The 26,443-nt window shown below is 50.8% G+C and overlaps 1 protein-coding gene across 2 annotated transcripts; it reads left to right on the top strand.

Moving 5' to 3' along the window:
* The first annotated feature begins 4,179 nt into the window (after positions 1–4,179).
* RPRML (reprimo like) lies at positions 4,180–20,080 on the top strand. Of its 2 annotated transcripts, XR_007720233.1 has the most exons (2): positions 4,180–5,062; positions 20,063–20,080. XR_007720233.1 is itself a non-coding variant. In XM_050763759.1 (1 exon), the coding sequence occupies exon 1, from the start codon at positions 4,488–4,490 to the stop codon at positions 4,848–4,850; it is 363 nt and encodes a 120-aa protein (XP_050619716.1). In that variant the 5' UTR covers positions 4,180–4,487; the 3' UTR covers positions 4,851–5,353. The 2 variants fall into 2 exon arrangements, 1 of the variants encoding a protein (XP_050619716.1); XM_050763759.1 differs by lacking the exon at positions 20,063–20,080 and having other exon boundaries at positions 4,180–5,353.
* The last annotated feature ends 6,363 nt before the right edge of the window (positions 20,081–26,443 follow it).

Here is a 26,443-nt window from a genome sequence, read left to right on the forward strand (position 1 = left end):
TGGGAGGATCACCTGAGGTCAGGAGTTCGAGACCAGCTGGCCAACATGGTGAAACCCCATGTCTACTAAAAATACAAAAATTAGCCAGGTGTGGTGGTGGATGCCTGTAATCCCAGCTACTCGGGAGGCTGAGGCAGGAGAATCACTTGAACCTGAGAGTTGGAGGCTGAAGTGAGCAGAGATCTTGCCACTGCACTCCAGCCTGGGTGACAGAGTGAGACTCCATCTCAAAAAACAAAAAACAAAAAAAAAAGAAGAAGAAGAAAGGGCAGGCCGGGCGCGGTGGCTCAAGCCTGTAATCCCAGCACTTTGGGAGGCCGAGACGGGTGGATCACGAGGTCAGGAGATCGAGACCATCCTGGCTAACACGGTGAAACCCCGTCTCTACTAAGAAATACAAAAAACTAGCCGGGCGAGGTGGCGGGCGCCTGTAGTCCCAGCTACCTGGGAGGCTGAGGCCGGAGAATGGCGAAAACCCGGGAGGCGGAGCTTGCAGTGAGCTGAGATCCGGCCACTGCACTCCAGCCTGGGCTACAGAGTGAGACTCCGTCTCAAAAAAAAAAAAAAAAAAAAAAAAAAAGAAGAAGAAGAAAGGGCAGACAGAAACCACAGAAGGAGGAGTGGTTAGCTGGGTCCAGGCCAGGTGGGGTCCTGCTCCTGACGTGGATGGGTCTGGGAGACCAAATATGCAAATGGACAATGCAGACCACATATGAAAATAGAACTCTGCCCCAAAACCTACAGCAACTGCCCGGGAAGCCAAAGAACAACCCCCGCAGCAATCAGCCCCAAATGGCCAGGACTTGATGGTAACTGACAGCTTCCCTAATTTTGTCCCCACTTCCAATTCAGGACAAACTGGAGAAAGCCAAATATGCTCCCCTAACCAATTACTTAGGGTGCCCCTCTTCTAATGAGCCCAACTGTAAGTTTCCTGCACCACCAACAGGACGTACCTGAAGCCTTCCCCTTTTCCACTATAAAGGCTTCCCCCTCTGCCTGCCTTTGAGTCTCCACGAAAAGCAAGTGACAGTGGCTGGCTCCCTTAGTGTAGCAGGCTCTGAATAAATAGCCTTTGCTTGCTGTCATTGGGGTGGTCTTTGTTTATGTCCACAAGCCCAAGGTCTCTCTCTCCCTTCCTGCTCCCAGGTCAAAGACAGCTTTGTCCCTCCCCAGTACCTCCCCCAGGGATGATGGAAGAGAGGGGCACGGGGATAATGAAGAGCGTGGCTTTGGAACAGGACAGATCTGGGCTGAAATTCTGGCTCTGATACTTAACTAGCTGCGTGATCTTGAGTAAGTCAGTTAAACACTCAGTGCCGCTGTTTCCTCATGTCAAGGGGACAGTCCGGCAGAACCCAAAGGCTGGTGTGAGAATTCAGGGAGGTAATGTATTTAATGCCCTGGACATGTAATAGGTGCTTAATAAGGAGAGGTCAGCCATCATGCCAGCCTCTTCACAACTCGCTGGAGTGGGCAGGCCCCCATTCTGCATCCTCACTCAGCCCACCCCTTTCCTTTACATCAGGCAGTCTGACTTCATCTGGATGCAATCAAGGTACGGACTCCAAGTCCAGGGTATAGCAAAAGCCAGGGATTGGTTTCAGACAAAGGATATAACTGAACATTTCTCTACGGAAATCCAACTGGGCCAAAGCAGAGGACAGAATGTTCAGGCCAGACACCTGCTGACTCCCTGTTCTGTCCTGGCTTTGAGGGGTGATCAGGGCAGGGAGAGTCTTGCTCAGAAAACTGCGTGCCTTTGCGCCAGGCCAGCTTTCCCAGGACTGAGGAGCATGAGCCAGGTTGTTCCCCAGTCTGGAGTGTCTGTGTGTGCCTCAGTTTCTTCATCTTTAAAGTGATAATTTTGCCAGGCACAGTGGCTTACACCTGTAATCCCAACACTTTGGGAGACTGAGGTGGTAGATCATCTGAGCCCAGGAGTCCGAGGCCATCCTGGGCAACATAGTGAGGCCCTGTCTCAACAAAAAATAAAATAAAAAATTATGGTGGCACATGCCTGTGGGCTCAGCTACTCAGAAAGTTGAGGTAAGGGGATCACTTGAGCCAGGTGATCGGGGCTAAAGTGAGTTGTGATCGTGCCACTGCACTCCAGCCTGGGCAACAGAGCGAGATCCTGTCTCAAAATAAAAAAATAAAATAAAATAATAATTTTAATGACTTACCAGGATATACACACAAATAACGAGTATCAGGATGGGTATGGGTGTCTTAGTCTGCTTTGTGCTGCTATAACAGGATGCTTGTTATAAAGAGGGCAATTTATAAATAGAAATTAATTTCTCACAGTCTAGGGGCTGGGAAGTCCAAGATCAAGTGACCAGCATGTGGTGAGGGCCTTCTTTCTGCATTATAACATGGCAGAAGACATCACATGCCAGAAAGAGAAGAGACAGAAAGAGAACAAGGGCTGGAACTCATCCTTTTATAAAGAACCCACTCCCGAGACAATGGCACTAATCTATTCATGAGGGTGGTGCCCCCTGACCCAAACAATGGCAGCATCACGCCCGCCCCACCTCCCAACACCTCCACATTGGGGATCAAGTTTCCAACAGATAAACTTGGGGAGACATATTCAAACCATAACAGGGAGCAGAGGCTCTGTGATGCCTGTGGGGGGGGGGGCATCCTGAATCCCTTCACTCCAGTTTGCCAAGCCCTTTCCACCCCCTTGTCTCCCACTTCACTGTCACTACCGGAATTCAAGTCTCCAGGCAGCATCTTTTGCCGCGTTATTGCAATAACAAAGTGTTGTCCTTACTCTTCTGCAACAATCAAAGCATACAAATTAACATACGGGTGGGAAACCACCCCTGCCCCTTCCCTACTCAGGCAAAGACTTAAAATAATGATAACGATGTCGGGGGTGGGGAGCCCCCTTTCGCCACAGAGCATGATTGTACACTAGTATATTTCTGGAGAGCAATTTAGTAGGAAGTACTTTTTGATTCTACAGGTACCATTTTTCAAAATGTCATCTAAATAAAAATCAGTTCTGGCACAAATACTTTGTTACAAGGCTCCTTACGGTAATATTGTTTCTGATGAAAGAAAAAGAAAAGAAATGAAAAGAAAAGAAAAGAAAGAAGAAAGGAAGGAAGGAAGGGAGGAAGGAGAGAAGGAAAGGGAGAAGGAAAGGGAGAAAGAGGAAGAAGGAAAGAAAAACTCAGACATCCAACAGGAAGCTTGGTTAAATAAATTGTGTAATCCATACCTTAAAATGCCATTCCTTCACTAAAAATGATGTTGTAGATCAGTAGTTTGTGCATCACGTGGGAACTGTTAGAAATGCACATTCTGGGGCCCCTTCCACATCTGATTCAGAAACTCCTGGGGTTGGTGGTCGGGGCGTGGGGAGTGGGGGGCAGGAGGTGGAAGCAATCTGGGTTTTAATAAACCCTCCAAAGCAATTAAGAGCCATAGTTGTAGACGACCATCGCTATGGAAAGTTACACTGTTAAGTGAGGAAAGGTTAGGAGGCAGTAAGCAGGAACAGTGCATCCCCATATCTGTTATCTAGAGAGAGGCACAAATAGAAAAAGTCTGGGAGGAGTTTATACCCAGATGATAACATCGACACTCTCTAGGAAGCAGGATTATAAGGTTTTAGAGTAATTTTGGTAATTCATGTTTTCTAACTAGTCTACAATGACTATGTTTGTGTACAACGGAAAGGAAAAAAACCCCAGTAATTTATTTTTTAATTAAAAAAAAAAAAAGTTAAATGGGACCAAGTTGGGGGGGTGTAGGGAAGGAGGCAGAGAGCCCGCCTCGCCGCGACAGCTTTCACCCTGGGAAAGCTGGGAGGCAGGACCGCCCAGGAGACCCGGGGCCAGTGGGGTGGGCAGCGCCAGGAGTCCCGGCGACTCCTCTGATGGCTAGCAAGGCTTACAAGGGTTTAAATAATAAGCGAAGAGAGTCAGGGCAGACTTCCGGAATAACTTCACTGCTAAGGGTATCAAATCCTGGAATGGGCACCTTCGAGAGATTTTCTAGACAAGAACGGACAGCGGGTGCCAGGAGGGGTGCAGTTTCGCCGGCCAGAGGACAGAGGCTGCCGGATCTCCCGACCCCCTCCGGCACCGGGACTCCGGGGAGGCTGCGCCCGCGGCAGGATTCCCGCCCCTCGGAGATGTTGCAGGGACCGGCGGGGCGGGGCCGGGCCGTTGCTAGGGGAGGGGCGGCCGGGCGTGCGAGGAACCCAGCGGGCGACCGCGACGCACACTAGGTTCTCCGGCTCCAGCTCCTGCGCTGCCTGTTGCTTGCTCCTCCGGGCGGCCGCTTCCCGCCCGGTGCGCAGGAGTAGGCGGCCCGAGAGCGCACAGGGAGCCTCCCGCTTTCGTCCCCTCCCCGCACTGCACGAGCGGATCGGAGGGGCCCCGAGTGTCCCTGAGAGCGCGGACGCGGGCGAGCAGCCCAGTGCACCCGGGACTGCGCGCCGAGACCCCCGGCGCCGCGCCGCGATGAATGCGACCTTCCTGAATCACAGCGGCTTGGAGGAGGTGGGCGGCGTGGGAGGCGGCGCCGGGGCAGCCCTGGGGAACCGCACCCACGGGCTGGGCACGTGGCTGGGCTGCTGTCCCGGGGGCGCACCGCTGGCCGCCAGCGATGGAGTCCCCGCGGGGCTGGCGCCAGACGAGCGCAGCCTGTGGGTGTCACGGGTGGCGCAGATCGCCGTGCTCTGCGTGCTGTCGCTTACCGTGGTCTTCGGCGTCTTCTTCCTGGGCTGCAACCTGCTCATCAAGTCCGAGAGCATGATCAACTTTCTGGTGCAGGAGCGCCGGCCCTCCAAGGACGTGGGTGCCGCCATCCTGGGGCTGTACTGAGCGCCATCTGGGCCCGCCCTCGCCAGCGCTGCTGCAAGAAGGACCCCGGAGACCCGGACCCTCGCCCGGCTCTCTCTGCGCTCTGCCGCTGCCTCCGGGCTGGCAGCTACGTGCCTGGGGCGCCAGGGCGGGGACGCGGCGAGACTCTCGGCGGGGGCGCGGGAAGGGACTTGGACGCCTGGCTCCGTCCTGTGTGCGCTGCAGCGTTGCGGGTGGGAGAGTGGGGGATGAGGGTTCTTACCAGTTTTTGTTGTTGTTGTTGTTTGTTTTTTAAGACGTTCGGGGCAGGGTGGGAGTGGGTGTGGGGATGCAATTTGGGACTGCGGTCGCTCGCGTGGGAGTTTTGTGTGTACGTTGGTGCGGGTGGTTTCGGAGCAGGGTGCAGGGAGAGTGGGTGAAGATGTGAAGCGTCAGAGTCGCTAAGCTTGTTGGCCTGATTTTGCGTTTGGAAAGAAATCTTGTAATAAAACTGCAGCCGTAGGGCTTCAGGCAGCTTCCCCCCCCGCGCCTGTGGGGTGTGTGTGTGTTGCGGGGCCGAGGGCATGTACCCTCCTGGCGGACCCTTTGAGCCCCTTGGGAGATATCTAGTCCCTGCGTGGACGCTTGACTGGGGAGCCCACAGGGCAGGTCAGGGGATCCTGGGGCTCCACGCCGAGGCCAGAGCGAGGAAAGGGAAAGGGAATCGTTTTCTAAGGCCGACAGCGGAGAAGGCAGGTCCTGTGGGACAGCCAGACAGCTGGTGAGATTAATTAAATCACTGGATAGATGAGTCTTCTATGAGATGAAACAAAATCAGTCAGCTGAGTCCAAAACGGAGAAAACGTGAACAAGGAAAACTCAATTTGGCAGAGGGGAAAAACTAGATCTAATTAAAAGTTTAATTATAAGGCCAAAAGCCCCTTCTAAGTGCTTGCTTTGTCCCTACCCTTATAGCGGGCAGGTGAGTAGACGGAAGAAACCCCCTTGTTGCATCCTGTACGGGTGGGGGTTGGCAGCTTTGTGGTGAGGAAGTCCCAGAATGTTTATTATGAAATGGAGAAAATGGCCTCCAAGCGCAGTTGCCTGCAGGGGACTTGGAGCCTCCCATTACAGGATGCCCCAGCTGCCCACAAACCCACGCCTCCTGCAGGTGCTAACTTCCCTTGCAGCAGCGTGGAGCAGCAAGAATTGACTACTCCCTGGCAGACAGGGAGAGGACAGCTCTGCTCTCTGGAAGTGGTGGACAGGGGGACCTAGGGACACCGCAGGAGAGAAGGCTGGGCTTTCTGGCCTATGTATCCCCTACCACCCTTTGTCCTAGTGCCAACCCCACTCAAGCGGTTCTTGGAAGACTCGGGGAGAGACTCTGGATTTCTCCCTTTCTTCTCTCTTTCGCTGTGGGTGGGAGTGAAGAATAACAAGGACGAAGGTGACTGACGTCTTAGCTGGTTTTAGCTAAGAGAAGCAAAGGGAATGCCATCTCGTGTCTTTGGCACTAGTTTAATTAGGGAGAGGCTTAGCACAGGTGGGGTGGGGGAGTATCTCCAAGGCACAGATGGTCCCTGGCTATGAAGGATCCAGAGTCGTCCTGGCTCCCAAGTGCTCCTGTGCAGTCAGAATCATCATGATCAGGATGTGCCCCGTCCCCGGACCCTGGGACCGAATCTCAGACCTGGGAGAATTCAGGCCAGGCTAGGCCAGTAAGGCCAGGAGCTGAGATTCCTTGTAAAGTGTCTCTGGGGGCAAAACCCTTTTTTTTTTTTTTTTTTTTTTTAGATGAGTCTCGCTCTGTCGCCCAGGCTGGAATGTTCTATTGGCACTATCTGGCTCACTTTGGTTTGACTTGCGAGTAGCTGGGAGGCGCCTGCCAGCCCCAGACGGGGTTTCTGATTAGCCAGGATGGTCTCGATCTCCTGAGCGTGATCTGCCCGTCTCGGCCTCCCAAAGTGCTGGGATTACAGGCTTGAGCCACCGCGCCCGGCGGAGAATGTTCTATTGATGGTTTGGTGTGCTTCGTCCTTCACTGACTCAGGCAACCTAGGTAAGTGGCTTCGTCGTGTAAGGTGGTACAGTTATCTGGAGCCTGGGCTGCCCCCAGTGGCTTGAGGAATGCAGCTCAGACAGCTACAGGCATTCACGTAAAACCCTGAATGACCAGAAAATGGTTTCAGAAAGAACACAGGCTTAGACACTTTTCCACCGGGCCAAGTTAGAGCAAACATTACGAGAATTCTCCTCTAATAAAATGGGTCTGCTACTAAATGTGACTGGGGTGAGAAGACAGTGAGTCAAGAGTTAATTTTTTTTTTTTTTTTGAGACAGAGTCTTGCTCTGTTGCCCAGGCTGGAGTGCAGTGGCACAATCTCGGCTCACTGAAACCCCTGCCTCCCAGATTCAAGCGATTCTCCTGCCTCAGCCTTCTGAGCAGCTGGGATTACGGGCTTGCACCACCATGCCTGGCTAATTTATTTTTAATTATTTTTAGTAGAGACTGGGTTTCACCATGTTGGCCAGGCTGGTGTCAAACTCCTGACCTCAGGTGATCCACCCGTCTCTGTCTCCCAAAGTGCTGATATTACAGGTGTGAGCCACTGCGCCTGGCCAAATTTCTTTTTTAAAAACTTTTATCGCTAGGCGTAGTGGCTCACGCCTGTAATCCCAACACTTTGGGAGGCCAAGGCAGGTGGATCACGAGGTCAGGAGATCGAGACTATCCTGGCTAACACGGTGAAACCCTGTCTCTACTAAAAATACAAAAACTTAGCCGTGCGTGGTGGCGGGTGCCTGTAATCCCAGCTACTCAGGAGGCGGAGGCAGGAGAATGGTGTGAACCCGGGAGGCGGAGCTTGCAGTGAGCCGAGATCATGCCACTGCGCTCCAGCCTGGGTGACAGAGCAAGACTCCATCTCAAAAAAAAAAAAAAAAAAAAAAAAAACTTTTATCATTTTTTCTTTCTTTTCTTTTCCCCTTCCTCCCTCCCTCCCTCTTCCTTCCTTCTTTTCTTTTTTTCTTTACCTTTCCTCTTTCTCTTTCTTTCTCTCTCTCCTTCCTTCCTTCTTTCCCTTTCTTTCTTTCTCTTTCTCTTTCTTTCTTTTCTTTCTTTTTCTTTCTTTCTTTCTTTCTTTTTTCTTTCTTTTCTTTCTTTCTTTTTTTCTTTCTTTCTTTTCTTTCTTTCTTCCCTCCTTCCTTCCTTCCTTTCTTTCTTTGTTCCTTGACAAAGCAAGGTTAACTGTTCTGAATTTGCTGAAAAGGAAAGCCTTAGTGGGGACACTTTGCAGGATTTTCCCACTGTTAAAAAAAAAAGTGAAGATGCGTGTGTACTAACGTGTGTTTGGGTCCCCTGTGGTGTACCAGTCTGCACACGTGGGCACATGGCATGAGTGTATGCTCACACATGCAGTTACACGCACAGGCACAGGCAGGCTCGTGCCTCAGGAGGAAAACAGCCAGCAAGAGTGGCGTCCTGAGAAGGGGTGAGGGTGAGAGGTCACATTTGTAGACCATCTTAGTTCTCCCCAGGAGTCCTAAGGCCTGCAGGGTGTTTACTGGGCTGCCTTATATAATCCTTGGGGTGGCGGGCGGGAACTCTTACATAAGGTAAGAGTGAATGAGGAACAGTGCTCCGGGGCAGAGCCAGACAGAGCAGAATCCTGAGCCATCCGAGTGGAGGATAAAGAAGGGGCCTGGTTCTAGAAAGCCCCACTCACCCACAACTGCTGTCCATTGAGAGCTTTTCCCAGGATGCACCGGTAAATCTCACAGGGCCTTGGGTTCACAAGAGAGAAGGCCTGGGATCCTGGTCTTCAAAATCCTGGCTGTCCTGCTTCCTAGCTCTGTAACTTTGGGGAAGTAGCTCAACCTCTCTGTGCCTCATTTTCCTCACCTACAAAATAGGAGCAATAGGGGACCCATAGCTTTCACGACGTGATGTGTTTTAAGAAGCCAGCCTAATGCCTGGCATTTAATAGACGCTCAATAAGGGCAATGAGGATTATTGTTAGTTTTGTTTATCATATGAACTCTTTCCCTAAAGTACATTTGGTTCTCTGAAATGGATTCCCTGGACAAAAAAAAAAAAAAGAAAATAGCAATTCATATTTGAAAAGCATTTGCAATTTTCAAAGTACTTTCATAAGCATGATGAAAATAGTAGCGAATGCCTAATATGCCAAACACTGAGCTTCCACCCCCATGAAGGTTTTGCAACTGGTCCCATTGTACAGATGAGGAAACTGAGGCTCCAAGAGGTTGCAGCTGCCTGAGGTAGTGCAACTAGAAAGGGGCAGAGCTGGGATTCAAATCAGTTTCACTTGAGCTGACCTCCTTTGCTCCCCACAACACATTGGTAAGAAGAGCAGATGCTCCTCTAATTTCCTGTTTTAGAGGAGAGGAAATTAACGTTCTGTTTACTGATCTTGTCCAAGCTCATTCATTCCACAGGTGTCTATTGTGAATCTCCTGTGGGCTAGGCACTGTGCCAGGCACTGGGGGAGCAAGGGGTGGCAGACCTAGAGTCTGGCCCTGGCCTGCAGCCCCAGAACCCCTGGCACTTGCTTTGCTCCCCAGGTAGCTGGTTCCATGTGTCTCAGGGTCTAGGTCAAACCCTCCACATCCTGTCCTCTGAGTCGGGGACAGTACTTCTGGGGTCAGCTGTGCCTTTACTAGCAAGATGTCCCCTAGAACGGGGGAAGTAGGGAGGGCTTACGTCACCACATCCACTTACTTTCCCACTTGCTTGTCTAAGCCAAGTTCACACAGAGGGGTGCACAGCTGTGGCTGCTGGAGGTCACCCTCCCCAGACCCCAACTCAGTAGTAGATGGAAAGAAGCCTTGAGTATTGGGGGTGGCTTCAGAGGGAAAGAACTGAGCGTGCGAGGTGGTGGGTACAGCAGAAATGGCCCTCATCCAGCATTCCAGTTTTGCGGAAAAGGTAAACGTGTACACATATGTTGCACGCATGCACACACATTTAACAAAAAGGACTTAAGTGGGATTTCTGAGTAGCACGTCTTGAGTGCAGATTCGTGTCAAGAAAGCAAGATTCTTTCTTGTCAGTAAAGATCACAGCAGATACATAGGGTGTCCAGGACAGCAAACCCTAGCTCCACAGACGGGGCATGTGTCCCAGCCTCTGAGATGGCAGCACTGGGGGATGTTCTGAGGCAGCGCTTACTCACCCTTGCAGTCGTAGCTTTATTACTTAGACTTGAGATCCCATGATAGGTGCCCTCCAGTCCATGGATAAGGAGAGTTTAACCCGTGGGGAACGCTAGATCTCAACAATTTTCAACAACGAAGCAACAGAGGCTGGGTGTGGTGACTCATACCTGCATTCCCAGTAATTTGGGAGGCTAAGGCGGGAGGATCACTTGAACCCAGGCGGGAGGATCACTTGAAGCCTGGGCAACACAATGGGACCCCATCTGTACACAAACACACACACACACACACAAAGAAAAAAGCAGTGGCAGACTGAGCAAGCCAGCTCTCATATAAGGTTGTCATCTGGTTGTGTGGTTAGGTAATGGGCTCCAGCTCACAATCAACTAATGAGTGGCAGAGGCAGTGGGTACAGCAGAAATGGCCCTCATCTGACATTCCAGTTTTGGGGGAAAGGAATACATGTACACATGTGTGTTGCACGCATGCACACACATTTAATAAAAAGGACTTCAGTGGGATTTCCGAGTAGCATCCCTTGAGTGCAGATTCAAGGGATGCTACTGGAGTCCTTTTTATTTGACACTTTCCCACCTGGCTAAGTTAGAGTGAACACTACAAGAAGTTTTACACACCTAATAAACTTGACGTGCAAGACCTAAGTTTGCATGTCAGTGCTGGTATTTTTTAGGTGTGTCCTATGTCACTCTCCTAGTGCTGGGTGCTAAGGAGGTTGCAGAGGTGAAAGCAACTCAGGCTCTGCCCTCGAGATGCTAATAACATCATTGATGAAAATGATGAGTAAGCAGAGGGTCTAGCACACATTGAAAGAGATTCTTTCAGTTATCTATAACTGCATAACTACTCCCAGAAATTTCTGGTTTTATGGAAGCCACTTCATTATCTCTCATGATCCTGCAGGTTGACTGGGCTCAACTGCACAGTCCTGCTGCACGTGATACTGGCAGGAACTGCAGTCTTCAAGGACTTGGCTGGCACCTTGGCAGGGACAGCTGGAATGCTGGGCTCTGCTGAGATGGTTGGACCTCTTTCCTCTCCTTATCTCATGGCATTTCCTCCATGTGGCTTCTCCACACAGTCTAGACAGCAGCACAGCCATACTTGATGTATGGCAGGTTTCTTCCCAAAAGTGCAAAATCAGTTTCCAGACCTCAATAATTGGCCCAGAATCAGCATACTTTCTCCTCTTCCACATCCTGTTTATTAAAATGAATCACAGGGACAGTCCAGATTTGATGTGTGAGGAGACTACACAAGGGCACGAATACTGGGAGGCATGGTTCATTGGGGGTATCTTTGAAAACCAACTACTACACTGATCAATACTTTTTCTTTTTTTCTTTTTTTTTTTTTGAGATGGAGTCTTGCTCTGTCACCCAGGTTGGAGTGCAGTGGCGTGATCTCGGCTCACTGCAACCTCCGCCTCCCGGATTCAAATGATTCTCCAGGCTCAGCCTCCCACATAGCTGGGATTACAGGCTCATGTCATCATGCCCGGATAATTTTTTATGTATTTTTAGTAGAGACGGGGTTTCACCATGTTGGCTAAGCTGGTCTTGAACTCCTGACTTCATGATCTGCCCGCCTTGGCCTCCCAAAATGCTGGGATTAGAGGTGTGAACCACCACACCTGGCCTATATTTTATTTTTGGAATTCCAACTATGCCCCACTCCCTTATCTCCATTTTAGAAATATCATGTTTTTGGATTTGCACAGTTTTTATTTAATCAACAAGTATTTGCAGAGTTTTTTTATGTGTGTGTGAACAAAAGTTTTCATTTCACTTGGGTAAATACCTAGAAGTGAGATTGCTGGGTCATATAGAAAGCACATGCTTAACTCTATAAGACACTGCCAAATTGTTTTTCATTTTGCATTTCCACCAGCAATGTGTGAGCATTCTAGGTGCTCTATGTCCTCATCAGCACTTGATATTGTCAGATTTTGTGTTTTGTTTGTATGTATGTGTGCCTTTCTAGCAAATGTGTAGTTGCACCTCATTGTGTGTCTAATTTGTCTTTTCCTATTGAATGATGATGTTGAGCATCTTTTCATGTTCTTAAGTGCCATCTGTATATATCTTCTTTAGTAAAGTGTCTTTTGCTTTTTTAAAGGTGGGCTGTTTGTTTTCTTATTGTTGAGCTTTGGGAGGTCTTTATATATTTTGGATACCAGTCTTTTGGTAGATATATTATTCAGGAAATGGCATTCTGGTTGCCCATCAATGAATTTGGTTAGCCTGAATCAGTCCTGAGAGGCTGACAACTTATGGATGTCCTGGCCCAACCGAGTTTCTGGACTCTACTGCTGAGGACGAGACCTGGACTATTGTGGCCACTCCAAAGTCTGCCCCGTGATGTCCTGTCTCAGGGCCCAGCCTGAATTCCTTTAGATGGGCTCTCTCCTGAATCAGTTTTCCTGCTCAGACCAGAAGGAAAGGGAAGAAAGTCAGCTCCAGCAGTGGGAAGAATGGCTTCTGAGGACCTCTAAGGATGGGAGGATTTTCCATGGTTAGTGATACGAGAGGGAAGGGAAAAGTTTTGTAGTGGAGAGTGGGATGGCAAAAGAGAGATCCCAGAATAGGAAAAAGGTGCTCAAGAAATGTCCTACCTTAATCCTTTCCCACCATAATTCAGCTTAAGGGGACTGCTATCCATGGGAGTTGGTATGAAAAGTTTTGGTTGCCCTCCTGAGGAAAAATCACATGGCTAAACATTTATAATAGTAATAAGCTCTTGAGAGTGGTTTTTTCCCCAAAAACCTGGGCTTCCAAATGCAAATGAAACCAAGAAGAACCTTTTTCTTTGCTCTAGAGATAGTCTTAGTTCCCAAAAGAAAGATGAAAAAGCTCTCCTTTCTCAAGAGGTTTAAGGCAATCTGAGCTCTAGGATCTGAAAAATAGCCAATGGCTTTTGAGGACTACCAGACAAAAAGAAATACACTTAAAAGGATGTGGGTGGGAAGGGGGTTGGATTTATGTTACTCCAAAAAGAAAGCAGAATGCTTTTCCTTTTTGAGCCAAACGTCTTTAAAAATCTTTGTAAATTGGAAGTTACACACTCTACTACCTGCTCTGAGCTGACAGTCAGTCTGTTCATCTGTCTGGTGGTAGGACACAGGTGACGCTTCTGCCACTAAACCCCACCTCCCACGTTCCCAACATCTCATCAGTATTGCTGCCACACTCTAGGTTCCCACCACAGTCTTTGTACTGACTCTCACCTGACCCAGGAGACTCCTCTGCCTGGTAAGAACAGCCTTGCATGCAGCTACTTTTCTCAGGCCACTCTCCATGGCTGCCCTGAAACCTCTTATCTTTGCATTGGCAGTGACTTTGGTAAAAGCATTTCTCATCTCATGCATTCACTCAGCCTTGTAATAGTTCTTGGAGGTAGGTTGTACATTTCACTGTAGAGGAAACTGAGGGGCCACACAGCAAGTCTGGGAGGGGAGCAGAGGAGACTAGAGCTCCGTTCTCCTAACCTATGTCATGTGTCAGCTCCCCTGAGCTGGCACATCCCACTGGCACATCTCACTGTGGTGTCCCACACCCAGACCTCTACGCAGCTCAAAAAGAGCTCACACAAGACATCTCTCAGTCTTCTTCCAGATCCTGCTTCCAATGGCTCTTGGCTTAGTCAGGCTGTGAGACACCTTGTTTCCTGCCGTCAGCACTTCCTTCAGTTTGAGAATAAAAGGAAACCATTCTCTGAGCCCCCACACACGTTTCCCACCCCCAGTCTTCTTTGCTAGCTCCTGCTGTTGCAACTGTCAGGAGTGAGTTTTTGGGTAATTGTTGCCATGGAGATCCTGTCTTGAATTATTGTGCAAATGTGTCCCATCTTTCTCCTTATTTGGTGTGTGATTTGGATGCCTGTAAAATGCGAAGGTTGACGGCTCCACTTCTTTCCCCTGCCCTCCAAGTTGGTTCGCCTGACCAAACCTTCTTGGCAGTCTGCTCCCCATTCCCAGCTACTCTGAGGCCCCCTGGCCAGTCGCTGCCAATGGAAAGAAAGCCCTGCACAAACAGGGAGAGGAGAGCCACTCTCCATGGGTGATGGGTGAGGTGACCCCAGGCCAGTGACATTTGGCAGCAAAGACCCAAAGCAGCAGCCATGAGCTCCTTGGTGGGAATGAGCCACCAACTCTCAAAAGTTAGGAGTCGCTCAGTCAGATCTCCGACTCCCTTCCACTTCCATCGCCGTGCTAGGCACGCTGATCCCTGCTGCAGCATCCTGGGAGAGCACCTTGCCTCCATTTCCCTTGGGTGCTCATCCTCCTCCATGGAGATGTCTGGATCATTAGCACTGATTGCATCATGTCTCTCTCCTGTCCGAGATCTGGCCCATTTCCCCATCACTTCTTCTACAAAATACAGGCTCAAACTGCATCCAAGGGCTTCCATCAATTCCCTTCTCTCTACCAAACAAATCTTCATGTCCTCTCTGCCTCTCCCCTTCTCCTCACCTGGGCTTTCTGCTATCTGGGTTTTGTTTGTTTGAGACGGAGTCTCGCTCTGTTGCCCAGGCTAATCTCAGCTCACTGCAACCTCTGCCTCCCAGGTTCAAGCCATTCTCCTGCCTCAGCCTACTGTGTAGCTGGGACTACAGGCACCCACCACCACACCTGGCTAGTTTTTGTATTTTTAGTAAAGATGGGGTTTCACCATGTTGGCCAGGCTGGTCTCAAACTCCTGACTTCAAGTGATCCACCTGTCTCAGCTTCCCAAAGTGCTGGGATTATAGGCGTGAGCCACCGTGCCCAGCCTGGGTTTCTTTTTTTGTTTTCTTTTTGAGGTAGGGTCTCACTCTGTTGCCCAGGCTGGTGTGCAGTGATGTAAACTCAGCTCACTGCAACCTCCACCTCCTGGGCTCAAGCAGTCCTCCCACCTCAGCTTCCAAAGTAGCTGAGATTACAGGCACATGCCACTGTGCCCGACTAATTTTTGTATCTTTTGTAGAGATGGGACTTCACCATGTCACCCAGGATGGTCTTGAACTCCTGGGTTCACGCGATCCCCCCGCCTGGGCCTCCCAAAGTGCTGGGACTACAAGTGTGAGCCACCGTGCCCAGCTCTCTGGAGTTTTGATTCAGCTGTCAGCAGGCAGCCTCGCCCAGCTCGTCCCCGCCACCTTTATGCATCTATTTTTTCCTTCCTGCGTGGCTTTCCCTGACTCTTTTGGGGATTCATCACTTTCTTTTTTTTTTTTTTTTTTTTTTTCGAGACGGAGTCTCATGCTGTTGCCCAGGCTGGAGTGCAGTGACGGAGTCTCATGCTGTTGCCCAGGCTGGAGTGCAGTGGCGCGATCTCGGCTCACTGCAAGCTCCGCCTCCCGGGTTCCCGCCATTCTCCTGCCTCAGCCTCCTGAGTAGCTGGGACTACAGGCGCCCGCCACCGCGCCCGGCTAATTTTTTGTATTTTTAGTAGATACGGGGTTTCACTGTGGTCTCGATCTCCTGACCTTGTGATCCGCCCGCCTCGGCCTCCCAAAGTGCTGGGATTACAGGCTTGAGCCACCGCGCCCGGCCGGATTCATCACTTTCTTCCCTCCATTAGCATCCTTCCTTGCCACATGCTCACTGTGGAGCTGCTCTTTCAAGGATTTAGTCTTGGGGCGGGAGTGAGGGGACTCAAAGGCAGGGCAGCATGCTGAAGAGAGCAGATGGTGGTATCCTCTCCCGCCAGCACTGGCAGCCACACCGGCTACTCCCATCCAACAGGAGCTATGAGACAGTAGACACATGGCCACCCCCTCAGCGTCTACTTGCATTTGACAAGCTTCCCAAGAAAGGGATTCATCATTACACAACAGTCAAGGGACAAGAGAAACAAAAAACACTGGCACGGGCTTGGTGCAGTAGCTTACGCCTGTAATCCCAGCACTTTGGGAAGCTGAGGCAGGTGGATCACCTGAGGTGACACAGAAACTCTGTCTCTACTAAAAAAATACACACACACAAAAATTAGCCAGGCATGGTAGTATACACCTGTAATCCCAGCTACTCAGGAGCCTGAGGCAGGAGAATCGCTTGAACCCAGGAGGCGGAGGTTGCAGTGAGCTAAGATGGCAGCATTGCACTCCAGCCTGGGCAACAAGAGTGAAACTCCGTCTAAAAAAAAAAAAAAATGCTGGCAAGGCAGAATCCTGGCCTTAGGCAGGGAGGGATTTCTACACGAGAGGGGACAGGATCTGAGTTAAACCCTTACAAGTGCTGTTGAATAACAGATTCTGATCCAGAACTAGCCTTATGTGCTGTGAATCAGTTTTTCCCTGAAGGTTAAGATGGACCCTCCTGCTAACTGTTCCCGGCTACCTTCTTCCTCCCACTCTCCACCTCTACGGGGTTCAGACTCCGTATCCTCCTGTCTTGCCAAGGAAGCTCCATGGGGCACAGAAAGATTTTCCGTTCCCAGTCTGATGTGAGGGGAGAGCATCTGGATCCCAATGGGATAAGAGATTAGAGTCCTCGCCCTCAGGAAGTTGCTAGTCTGATGGAGACACAGCTCTTGCTCTAGAGAGTTCGGGAGAGTCAGCTGGTAGTGTGGGGTGGGGTGGGGTGAGAGAGATGAGACACACACAACTATGCTCAAATACTCGTGGAATCCAAGTACTGCTGAATCAAACTGTTAACAAAAGTGAGTGTTCACAAGGTAGTTAGGATGTTGGAGTTAAGATCTGGTTTGGAAGGCTTCCTGGAGGAGGTGAGTGCAGAAGGAATGGCTTGGTGAAGAGGAGACGGGATTCCAAGCCATGCACTGCTTCAGATCTTGGCCTCAGATGAGGTGTGCTTGGCCTCAGATCTCCACAGGGAATTAATGAGTTTTTCCTTAATGAGTCTAGTTCAGATGTCAAGTCTTTTCAAGCCTTTGACTCGTTGAGATAAGAATTGGGGGGGCTCAGAGTCATCTGAATGAACATAAGATGCGAGCTTTGCATCTAGCATCTTATGTGGGGTAGCTTGGGAGGGGAGAACAGAGGCAGGGAAAGACATGGGTTTGGTCTTGTGGAGGTTTGCACTGAGGGGTCTTTCACTGAAAGAGATGGAGACGCAGTGCAAACCAGCTTAAGTAGGAAAAGGATTTATTGATTGGCTCTCCAAATTGGGAAGTTCTGAGGCTTCAGGCATGGCTGAATCTAGGGGCTTAATTGATATTGCCCTCTCTCTCTCTCTCTCTCTCTCTCTCTCTCTCTCTCTCAATGTGTGTGTGTGTGTTTTGCTTTCTTCTTGGATCACTTTATTCTCAGGTGGCCTCTCTCACATGGCTGGAATAAAAGGTTAAGATGTCTCCATCTCAGCCATCAGTTAAGATTGGACTAAAGGAGCCATGTTCCTTTTGAAACCCTTTCCCAGAAGTCTCTCCTAGCAACTTCTGCCCATATATTATTGACCAGAACTGGGTGACATGACCCCTACCTGCAAGAAAGTCTAGAGGCACAAATATCTTCAACTGGACTTCTTGCTAGATCAACAAAAGTGGCGTGTAGCTAGTGAGAACAGGGGAGGAATGGATGTTGGTCAGGAAACCAGCAGTGTCTATGGGAATTCCAGGGAAGATTCTGATGGGCTCTCCGCACAGTCATGTGGTCACCCTGAACTGACCGCTGTGGGCTGCTGACCCAGTCCTGCATGGACCAGGCCTGCTTCAGGCGCTGACCCTGCTGGAGGAGGCAGCCCCCACTGAGTCCCGTGGCACAGGTTTTCCACAGGAAGGAGAGACAATGGTACCAGCAGAAGGGGATAAGGATTTGTAGTCCAAAGACGAGATGCTGAGTAGATAAATGACATCCACCCACTATAAGAATTTTCTGGAATAGAAAGAAAATGCACCAAAAAAATAGCTTCAGAAAAAATTTTTTAGAAACCAGCTTCAGGAATCTCCCCCTCTCCCTGATGCAATATATACGAAGTTATATTGCAGGAACCAAATATAGCCACTCTGAGAGGATGCAGAGAAAAACGGTTTAGAAAGGAAGACTTCCTGGTGGGGGTGAACACGGAGCTGGGCTGCGAGGGAGGTGATGTCTAGTGGGGAGAAGCAGGGAGGCAAAAGCCCCCAAGGGAAAAGCCAGCTTTTCTTGCAAGGCTGAGAGCAGGGCTGGCGGGCAGAGGTGGGGAAGAGGGGGCTCTGTGTGTTCTCCCACCCTGGGGAGATTTTCCTCTCTGAGTGTACCTGGGCCCCAGAAAACTGGAGGTTTCCTTTTCCCCTTGTGTCAGTATCTGACTTCGGGGAAGTCAGCATTACCCTGGCCTGGGAGGTTGCACAGAGGGTAATGGGGAAGCTCTCCAATGCTAAGTTCTAGAAGAATGGAGTAGGGTGGCCTCAACATGGGGGCAAAAGAAAGTCCCTGGGAACAAGTCCCTAATCCAATTAGCAGGTGATTACATGGTGGTTTTCAAGGGCTATGCCAGTTACCAGGCACCTCCCAGGAGGCTCTCTCTGGCAGTTTGACAAGTCACTGCTAAACCTGTGATCTGGAGACGTGGGCTGGCGCGGCAGCTGGGCGATGAGCCCAGGCTCAGACAGCTGGGGTGGGAATCTTTAAGGATGAAATTGATGGGTAAGGAGCTTGCTGTTGTCATGGAAACGGGCTCTGGGTGAATGAGCTCTGGTCCAATGGGTAACCCGTGGGGAGAGTGCCACCCCTACCAGACTTCACTGTGGGCGGCCAGCGGGTAGCTCTGGAACCTGCCGTTCCAGCCAAGCCTGTGGGCTGTGTCCTCCTCTGTCTGCCTCCTCCTAGGGACAGCATAGTCTGGCAGTGTGTGTGCCAGTTTGTGTCAATAACTGAGGGGTGTGGAGAGATGCCCTCAAGCCAGAAAAGCCTTTGGCATGGCTCCTGCCACCCTGAAATAGCTGTGCCTGGCATGAACCTGGTACAGTGACAGGCCATGGGCATGTATTTGGGGCGAGGGCCACAGGCTAGTTTAGGACAGCGTGGCATGGTGAGACTGTCCCTGGGCAGCAGCACTGGATTGGGAGTCGGTGACTTCCCCCTCTGACTCCAGATCTCTCATCACCAACTGACTGGGTCACCTTTGGCAAGTCATTCTCCCCTAGAAAGTCTGGCTTGGTCCCCAAAACCACCTCTGGTCCCGCTTTTTCTCTGTTCTGGGACTTGGAACTGGGCGGTTTTGATCTCATCAGCCCCACGTCTCAGCCCACTGAACTACCCCACCACAGAAGAGTGCCCCACACAGACCAGTCCCGCCCTCTCAGGCCACTGAGCAGGGCCCCGGGCAGGCAAGACGGGGGGGCAGCCCCATCCCGTCGGCCCTTGCTGCTCGGGGTCATCTTCCCCGCTGAGTTAACATGGTGGAAGTTCCCGAAGCTCATGGCTGCCCCTGAATGCTCTTGGAGACGGGCCTAATAAGCTGCCTGGTTCAATTGCCCTTCCACTTCCAATAGGTGCTATTTTAATTGAGCCTTTCCCTGGGACAAGTGTGAAGGAAAAAGCAATTTGCAGTATGGGCTTTTGGCTCCGGCACTTAGCAATTTCATCTTCTCCCCCTCCATCTCCTTCTTTTCCCTCCCCTCCTCTCCATCCTCACCCTCCTGGCCCTTTCACGTGCCCCTGCCACCTCCTCAGCCAGCTGCCTCCTTCTTACCTACAAGAGGCAGAGAGTCCACACTCTCTGGGGACCAGTATGGAGGGAAGAAGACCCAAGAATCCAGCTGGGGGTGAGTGATAGGAACAAGAAGTGACTCAGGGGCTGCTCTTAGCCCCAGTGAACTCTTGCAGAGACACTGAAAAATACTAGAAAGGCAACAACTGAGAAAGAGAATCTCAAGTTCCTATGATAAGAAAGTAGGTTCTCCCTGTCTATCCCATGCTGCCTCCAGGAGGTTCCACGGTCTCTGTTTGGGATTTGGTTTCCTCTTCCACACACACTGCTCACTCCAATTTCAATCAATATGAAGTGCCTACTGTGTGCAGAGGGCCAGGGACTGGAGGAGGGCAGGGAGTAATGAGTCTGCTCTTAGGCACCCCGCGTCTGGCCCCAGCTTACCTCTGCACCCTTTCTTCCCTCCTCCACACTGAACCTGAAGCCTGAGCTCCAGCCACAGAATCCTCCTGCCCTTCCCAGAGCACAGCCCTTTGCCAGATGACTTCCTCTGCTGAGACCTTCCTCCCAGGCTCCACCGGCTCCAGTCTGACTCATCTGAGATTCAGATCAAAAGCCTCCTCCAGGGTACCAGGGTAAGTAGATACTACTTCTGCCATGGCCCTAAGCACCCTGTACCTATGTGACGGTTTGTGCACTGTATTGCTGAATGGTCATGTATGCCTTCCCAGCTAGACATGAGCATCATTCAAGGGGAGTGTGGCAGACTGTACTTTCCAAAGATGGCCATCCCCTGTGTCGATTCCATCCCACCTGCTCTTCTTAGAATGTGACCGACATTCTTCCCACTGAGAGGCAGCTGGGGACTTGTGACCATGTGGCTTGTGATCACAACAGTCAAAGTAGTATGGCAAAACAGAGGCCCTGTGATTTCCGAGGCTTGATCATAGAAAGCGCACAGATTCCACCTGCTCTCTCCCTTGGGATACTCACCCTTGGAACTCAGCCACCATGACCTGAGGAAGCCCTGGCCCCATGGAGAAGCCGTGTGCAGGTGTTCCAGAGGATAGTCCCAGCCCAGGGCTCAGCGACAATGTGTGCCAGCCACATCAGTGAACTTTCAGATGATTCTCCTCCCAGCCTTCGAATCTTCCATCTGAGGCCCCAGACATCACTGAGCAGCGACAGCTATCCCAGTCATGCCTGGTCCCCAGTTCTTATGCTGAGAAGCTGTGAGGCATAGCAACTGAGAGCTACTGCCGTCAGCCCCCATGTTTTGTGGTGATTTATCAAACAGCAGTGGATCACAATGCAGGTGGGTCATGTCTGTTCTCCAAAGCCCAGCCCTGTGACTGGTACCTGGTGGGTGCCCAGTTTGTAGCTACCGAAAGAACGGATGAATGAACTTTAGGAGGCAACAATTCCAGACTGACCTGTCAATCATCATCCTCATCTTTGCTACATCTTCCCACCATGGTTCCACTCCTCTCAGGGAACCTAGGCAGTCCCAAGCCCAGCCTTGATGATGTCACTGAGCCCTAAATCAACCAGCTCTGCAGGCTGCCCCGCATCCACAAGTTCTTACTAATTAAGCTCCTTAGATCAGTATCCAATCGTAGCAGCAAGATTCTGGGATTTCTGGCGCTTGCAGCCCTGCGCATCCTCACTGATCCACGTGCTTGATTGGTTTTGTCTTCACCACAGTTCTGTGAAGTAGGCCATTATTAGCATTCCCATTTCCCCTATGAGGACACTGAGGCTGGGAGAGAAACAGGGAGTGAGCAAGTCCTAATAGGTAATGAACTGGAGATTTGAGTTCAGGTCTTCTGATGCCAAACACAGGAATACATGTGCGATATCGTATCTTGTAACAAATAAACTCTAACTGGCAAACACTTGCAGTCCTTTCTTTGGGGATATCAGATCCTTGACTCACAATCACACCAGCTGAATGAAGGGATCAGACCTGGGTCCTAAGCAATGCTAATGAACAACCACGACAAAACCTCAGTTACCATCTTTCTATGTCCTGGTCTGTGCAGTATGCACTGGTCACAGCTGCCCTGTGAGATGGGCATTATTGACCTGTAAAAGGTGACAGAACAGAGGTGTGGAGAGGTGAGGTGGCTTGCTCGGGGTCCCACAGCTAAGGGGCAGAGCTGATCTTTACACTCCACCTGTTTGACTCCAGTCACTAAAGGTCTTCTGTCTCCTGACAAAAATCACTTCTAGGTCGGGCACAGTGGCTCACGCCTGTAATCCCAGCACTTTGGGAGGCTGAGGCGGGTGGATCACCTGAGGTGAGGAGTTTGGGACCAGCCTGGCCAACACGGTGAAACCCTGTCTCTACTAAAAATGCAAAAAATTAGCCAGGCATGGTGGCACATGCCTGTAATCCCAGCTACACAGGAGGCTGAGGCAGGAGAAGTGCTTGAACTTGGGAGGCGGAGGTTACAGTGAGCCGAGATTGCGCCATTGCACTTGAGCCTGGGCAACCAGAGTGAAACTCCCATCTCAAAAACAAAACAAAACTAAACTAAACTACTTCTAGTGACGGACAAGCTCTCAAATACAGGCACTTTTGCTACCACTTGAGGTAGTTACTATTATTCTCCCTACACAGACAGGACCCTGAGGTTTGGTTGATTGGCCCAAGGTCAGGCTGCTAATAAATGGCAAAGTCAGGATTCTAAGCCATGTCTGCCATCCCCATCTCAAACACCATCCCACCACCCCCATCACATTACACTGCACCTCAAAAGATCACGTCCAGGTCTTCCCAGGACAGCGGAGCTTGTCCACACCTATACCAGCCTGACAGCTTCTCCAGCTCTCATCTGTATCTCAGCAGCATGAACGTAAGTTGTGGGGAGCTCTGAAGGCGTGTGGCAGTGACAGCCTCTGCCCTGCCCCGCTGGTTGGTGGTTTCACCAGATCTGGGGCAGGGTGGGGAGGGAGCAGGGGGAGTTCAGGTTGCCAGGTGCTCCTGGGAGACAAACTAATAACCCACAGCCCACCACGACCTCTCTCCTGCACGCATACACCAAAGAGGAGGCTGTCCTGCTTCCCGAGCAGTAACTCTTGAGGTCAAAGGATCTAGGACATGCACAAGGTCCTTCCCCAGCCCTCCTGGTTTCAGAGACAGCTGAGGGTTCCTGCATCTGCATTCATGTCAGGGTCCCCTGGCCTTCCTCCACACCCACCTCCAGCTTCACCCTAATACATTCCTACTCTTTCCACAATCCACTCCAAACCCCGCCTGCTGAGAACTAAGCTCACACTGCTCCCCTGTGAACCTGCCCCCGTCCCACCTTCCCCAGGGGCAGTGGTCAGCTGCACCCTCCAGGCAGCCTCCTCTCACTGCTGGGGGGGCTCTCCACCCTCTGACAACTACCCCACTTGCTTGGCACTTGACTGCTGCCCGGTGACATCTCATAATTTTTTTTTTTTAAATTGAAACAAAGTCTCATTTTGTCACCCAGGCTGGAGTACAGTGGCACGATCTCCACTCACTGCAACCTCTGCCTCCTGGGTTCAAGCAATTCTTGTGTCTCAGCCTCCCAAGCAGCTGGGACTACAGGCGCGCACCACCACGCCTGGCTAGTTTTTGTATATGTAGTCGAGACGGGCTTTCGCCATGTTGGCCAGGCTGGTCTCGAACTCCTGGCCTAGACGATCCACTCACTTTGGCCTCCCAAAGTGCTGGGGTTAAAGGTGGGAGCCACCATGCCCGGCCTCTCATAATTATTAAATTGCCTTTTTCTGTTTGAGGGGTGCAATACTGAGCTTGAGCTTTTTTTTTTTTTTTTTTTCCACAAAGGGACTATCCCAGGCCTCCTACATTTTTAATTTAAATGTGGTTCCCTTCAAGTGAGTGACGACAGAGAATCGATTCCCAGGTGGCCTAAGGAGGTGGCCACAGCTGCTGTTCTGGAATTCAGCCCTGGAGACCCCGCCTTCCAAGGGTCTCCCAGGGCCCCTGGATTGAGGTGAGAGAGGCTGCCCTTTGCCACAGGGGGAAGAAAAGAAATGGTTTCCTAGAATAAATCACTATGGACACTGAATTTATGCTCACTCTATGCACATAGCAACAATAATTTGGACAGCACCCGGCAGCAATCAGGGGTTTATCTCCAGGGTTTTACCTTGTGACATTCACAACAACCTGGTGAGGTCCTTGGGGGCAGCTGTGATTATTCTCCCCTCCTACAGAGGTCCCCACTCCCTGAGCTCTTGCCTCAGTCCACAGGCCTGGGGCACAAGAAACTCTTAGAGGAGGCCAGAAGTTGCCAGGAGGTGAGCAGGGCCAAGTGGTCTTGGCTGAAAGAATGTGGATCCTGTTGCTTGGGCTGGAAAGAAGGGAGGAGAACTGCTTCCCTTCTGCACAGCCCATACCTGTTCCTGTCTGATGAGTTACCACCCAGCAAAGATTCAACTCTTTTCGAGCTGAATACAGACAGGAAACTGAGGCTGGGGTGATTAAGCCCAAGGATAGATTGCTAATAAACAGCAAAGTCAGATTCTAAGCCATGTCCGCTATCCCCATCTCAAACACTATCCCACCAACCCCATCACGCTACGTTGCACCTCAAAAGATCATGGGCAGGTCTTCCTAGGACAGTAGGGTTTGTCCACACCCACAGCAGCCTGACAGCTTCTCCAGCTCTCAGTAGCATCTCAGCAGCATGAACTCAGGCCTCTGAGCAAGAGTTTCCGAGCTGCAGCATGGAGGACGGTGAGCGGAGGATGCTGCGCAGAAGACAGCATATCAGGCCTCAGCGCCCACAGTAGCCAGGGCTGGTTAGATCTTCCTCCCTCCCCCAGGCTGCTCCTGTCCCTCGACTGCTCCCACAATGTCTCCTCTCCTTCGCACACCCATCACCTCACCCTCTCACAGAAAGCTCTTCCTGGTTACTGCCCCCACCGCAATGGCCGCCCTAAACCATCACCCTCAACCTCGGCTGTTTCACGAGTAGATCTTGTCTTTCCAGCTGAACAGGAATAAGACCCCATTTACAGACTGACAGCCGTAGTTCTCAACCTCGACCTCACAGGAGACTCCTTAGAAAGTCAAAAATTATGGCCGGCCACGGTGGCTCATGCCAGTAATCCCAGCACTTTGGGAGGCAAAGGTGGGTGGATCACCTGAAGTCAGGAGTTCGAGACCAGCCTGCCCAACATGGAGAAACCCCGTTTCTACTAACACAAAAATTAGCCGGGCATGGTGGCAGTCACCTGTCATCTCAACTACTCCGGAGGCTGAAACAGGAGAATTGCTTGAACCCAGGAGGTTGCAGTGAGCCGAGTGCACCACTGCACTCCAGCCTGGGCAAGAGAACGAGATTCTGTCTCCAAAAAAAAAAAAAAAAGGAGGGAGGGAGGGAGGGAGGGAGGGAGGGAGGGAGGGAGGGAGAGAGAGAGAGAAGGAAGGAGGGAGGGAGGGAGGGAAGGAAGGGAGGGAGGGAGGGAGGGAGGGAGGGAGGGAGGAAGGAAGGAAGGAAGGAAGGGGCTATGCCGCCCCCTAGGGGCAAGGCCTGAGGACAACTTTCACTTCAGATTCCCTCCCCTTCCAGTTAGGAAATTATTTCCCAACAGGGAACTTGCCCTATACCATCTGAAAGGTCTGCACCAAACACCTTATAGCTCTGTACTTCCTGCCAGCAGGCTGCACCATCTCGGTCCCCTGCACAGCTCTCAGACCCCAGCAGAGCACCCCACGGGAAGTGTGGGAGGTTAAGTGGGCCTGCGGTTCCAAGCTAGATGAGGGACCAGCTCCTCCCGGACTCCCTGTGAGGCCTTCAGAGAGTAACCACAGCTCAGCCCTTGTCTGCACAATGAGGATAAATGATGGAGCACATCTGGAGTGAGAGGGTTTCAGATTGGCAGGGATGGAGCCAGGAAAAACCCCGTCTGACTTCCGGTAAGGCCTACAGGCAAGCCGTTTATGAAGCGCCTGGGCTTTCCCTTCAGCAAATGTCACCCCCGCCCCCACGCTGAGACAGTAGTCAAATTAGGGGTTCCCCAAAACATTTCTTAGGGCATTAGAATGTCTGAGTTCCTTTTCCTGGTGTTAACATTCTACACCGACTTGATTTGTTCTTGTGCCTCACTTCTTTGTATCTCATTGTTCCAGTTATTTCCTCAAAGTCTCCTCAAATCTTTTTGGATTAAGGTAGGATATAAACAATAAGAATTTATTTTGGACTTGACAAGTTTTGCTCTTTACACAGTGTACGCTGAGCCAGTTCAGCATGTTTTTTCAAATGTGATCATCTTTAAGACAGAAGCTTTCCGTCTAGGAGACAGTGGTTCCAAAAGACACACATCAGAATCACCTTAGAGGCCGGGTACAGTGGCTAATACCTGTAACCTCAGAACTCTGGGAGGTCGAAGCGGGCAGATCACTCGAGGCCAGGAGTTTAAGACCAATCTGGTAAACACAGTAAAACCCCGTCTCTACTAAAAATACACACACACACACACACACAAATTAGCCAGGTATGGTGGCGCACGCTTGCAGTTCTAGCTACTCAGGAGGCTGAGGCACGAGGATCACTTGAACCCGGGAGGCAGAGGTTGTACTGAGCCAAGATTGTGCCACTGCACTCCAGCCTGGGCAACAAGCGAGACTCTGTCTCAAAAAATAATAATAATAAGTAAAATCACCTTAGAGACTTAAAAAAGGTTCTAATTCAGATCTGGGGTAGGCCCCAGGAATATGTAATTTTAAAAAGTTTCCCCACTGCTTCTGAAGCAGCCAGCCCAGCCCCTGGCCATGGAGTAGTGTTTGAGAATCTCTAGTCTAGAAACATAAAAAAGGGGGCCATTAGTTATAAAAATGAGTATCAAATTCCATTACAAAATG

Source organism: Macaca thibetana, chromosome 16 (assembly GCF_024542745.1).
Source record: "Macaca thibetana thibetana isolate TM-01 chromosome 16, ASM2454274v1, whole genome shotgun sequence".
In the NCBI taxonomy this organism is placed as follows: domain Eukaryota; kingdom Metazoa; phylum Chordata; class Mammalia; order Primates; family Cercopithecidae; genus Macaca; species Macaca thibetana.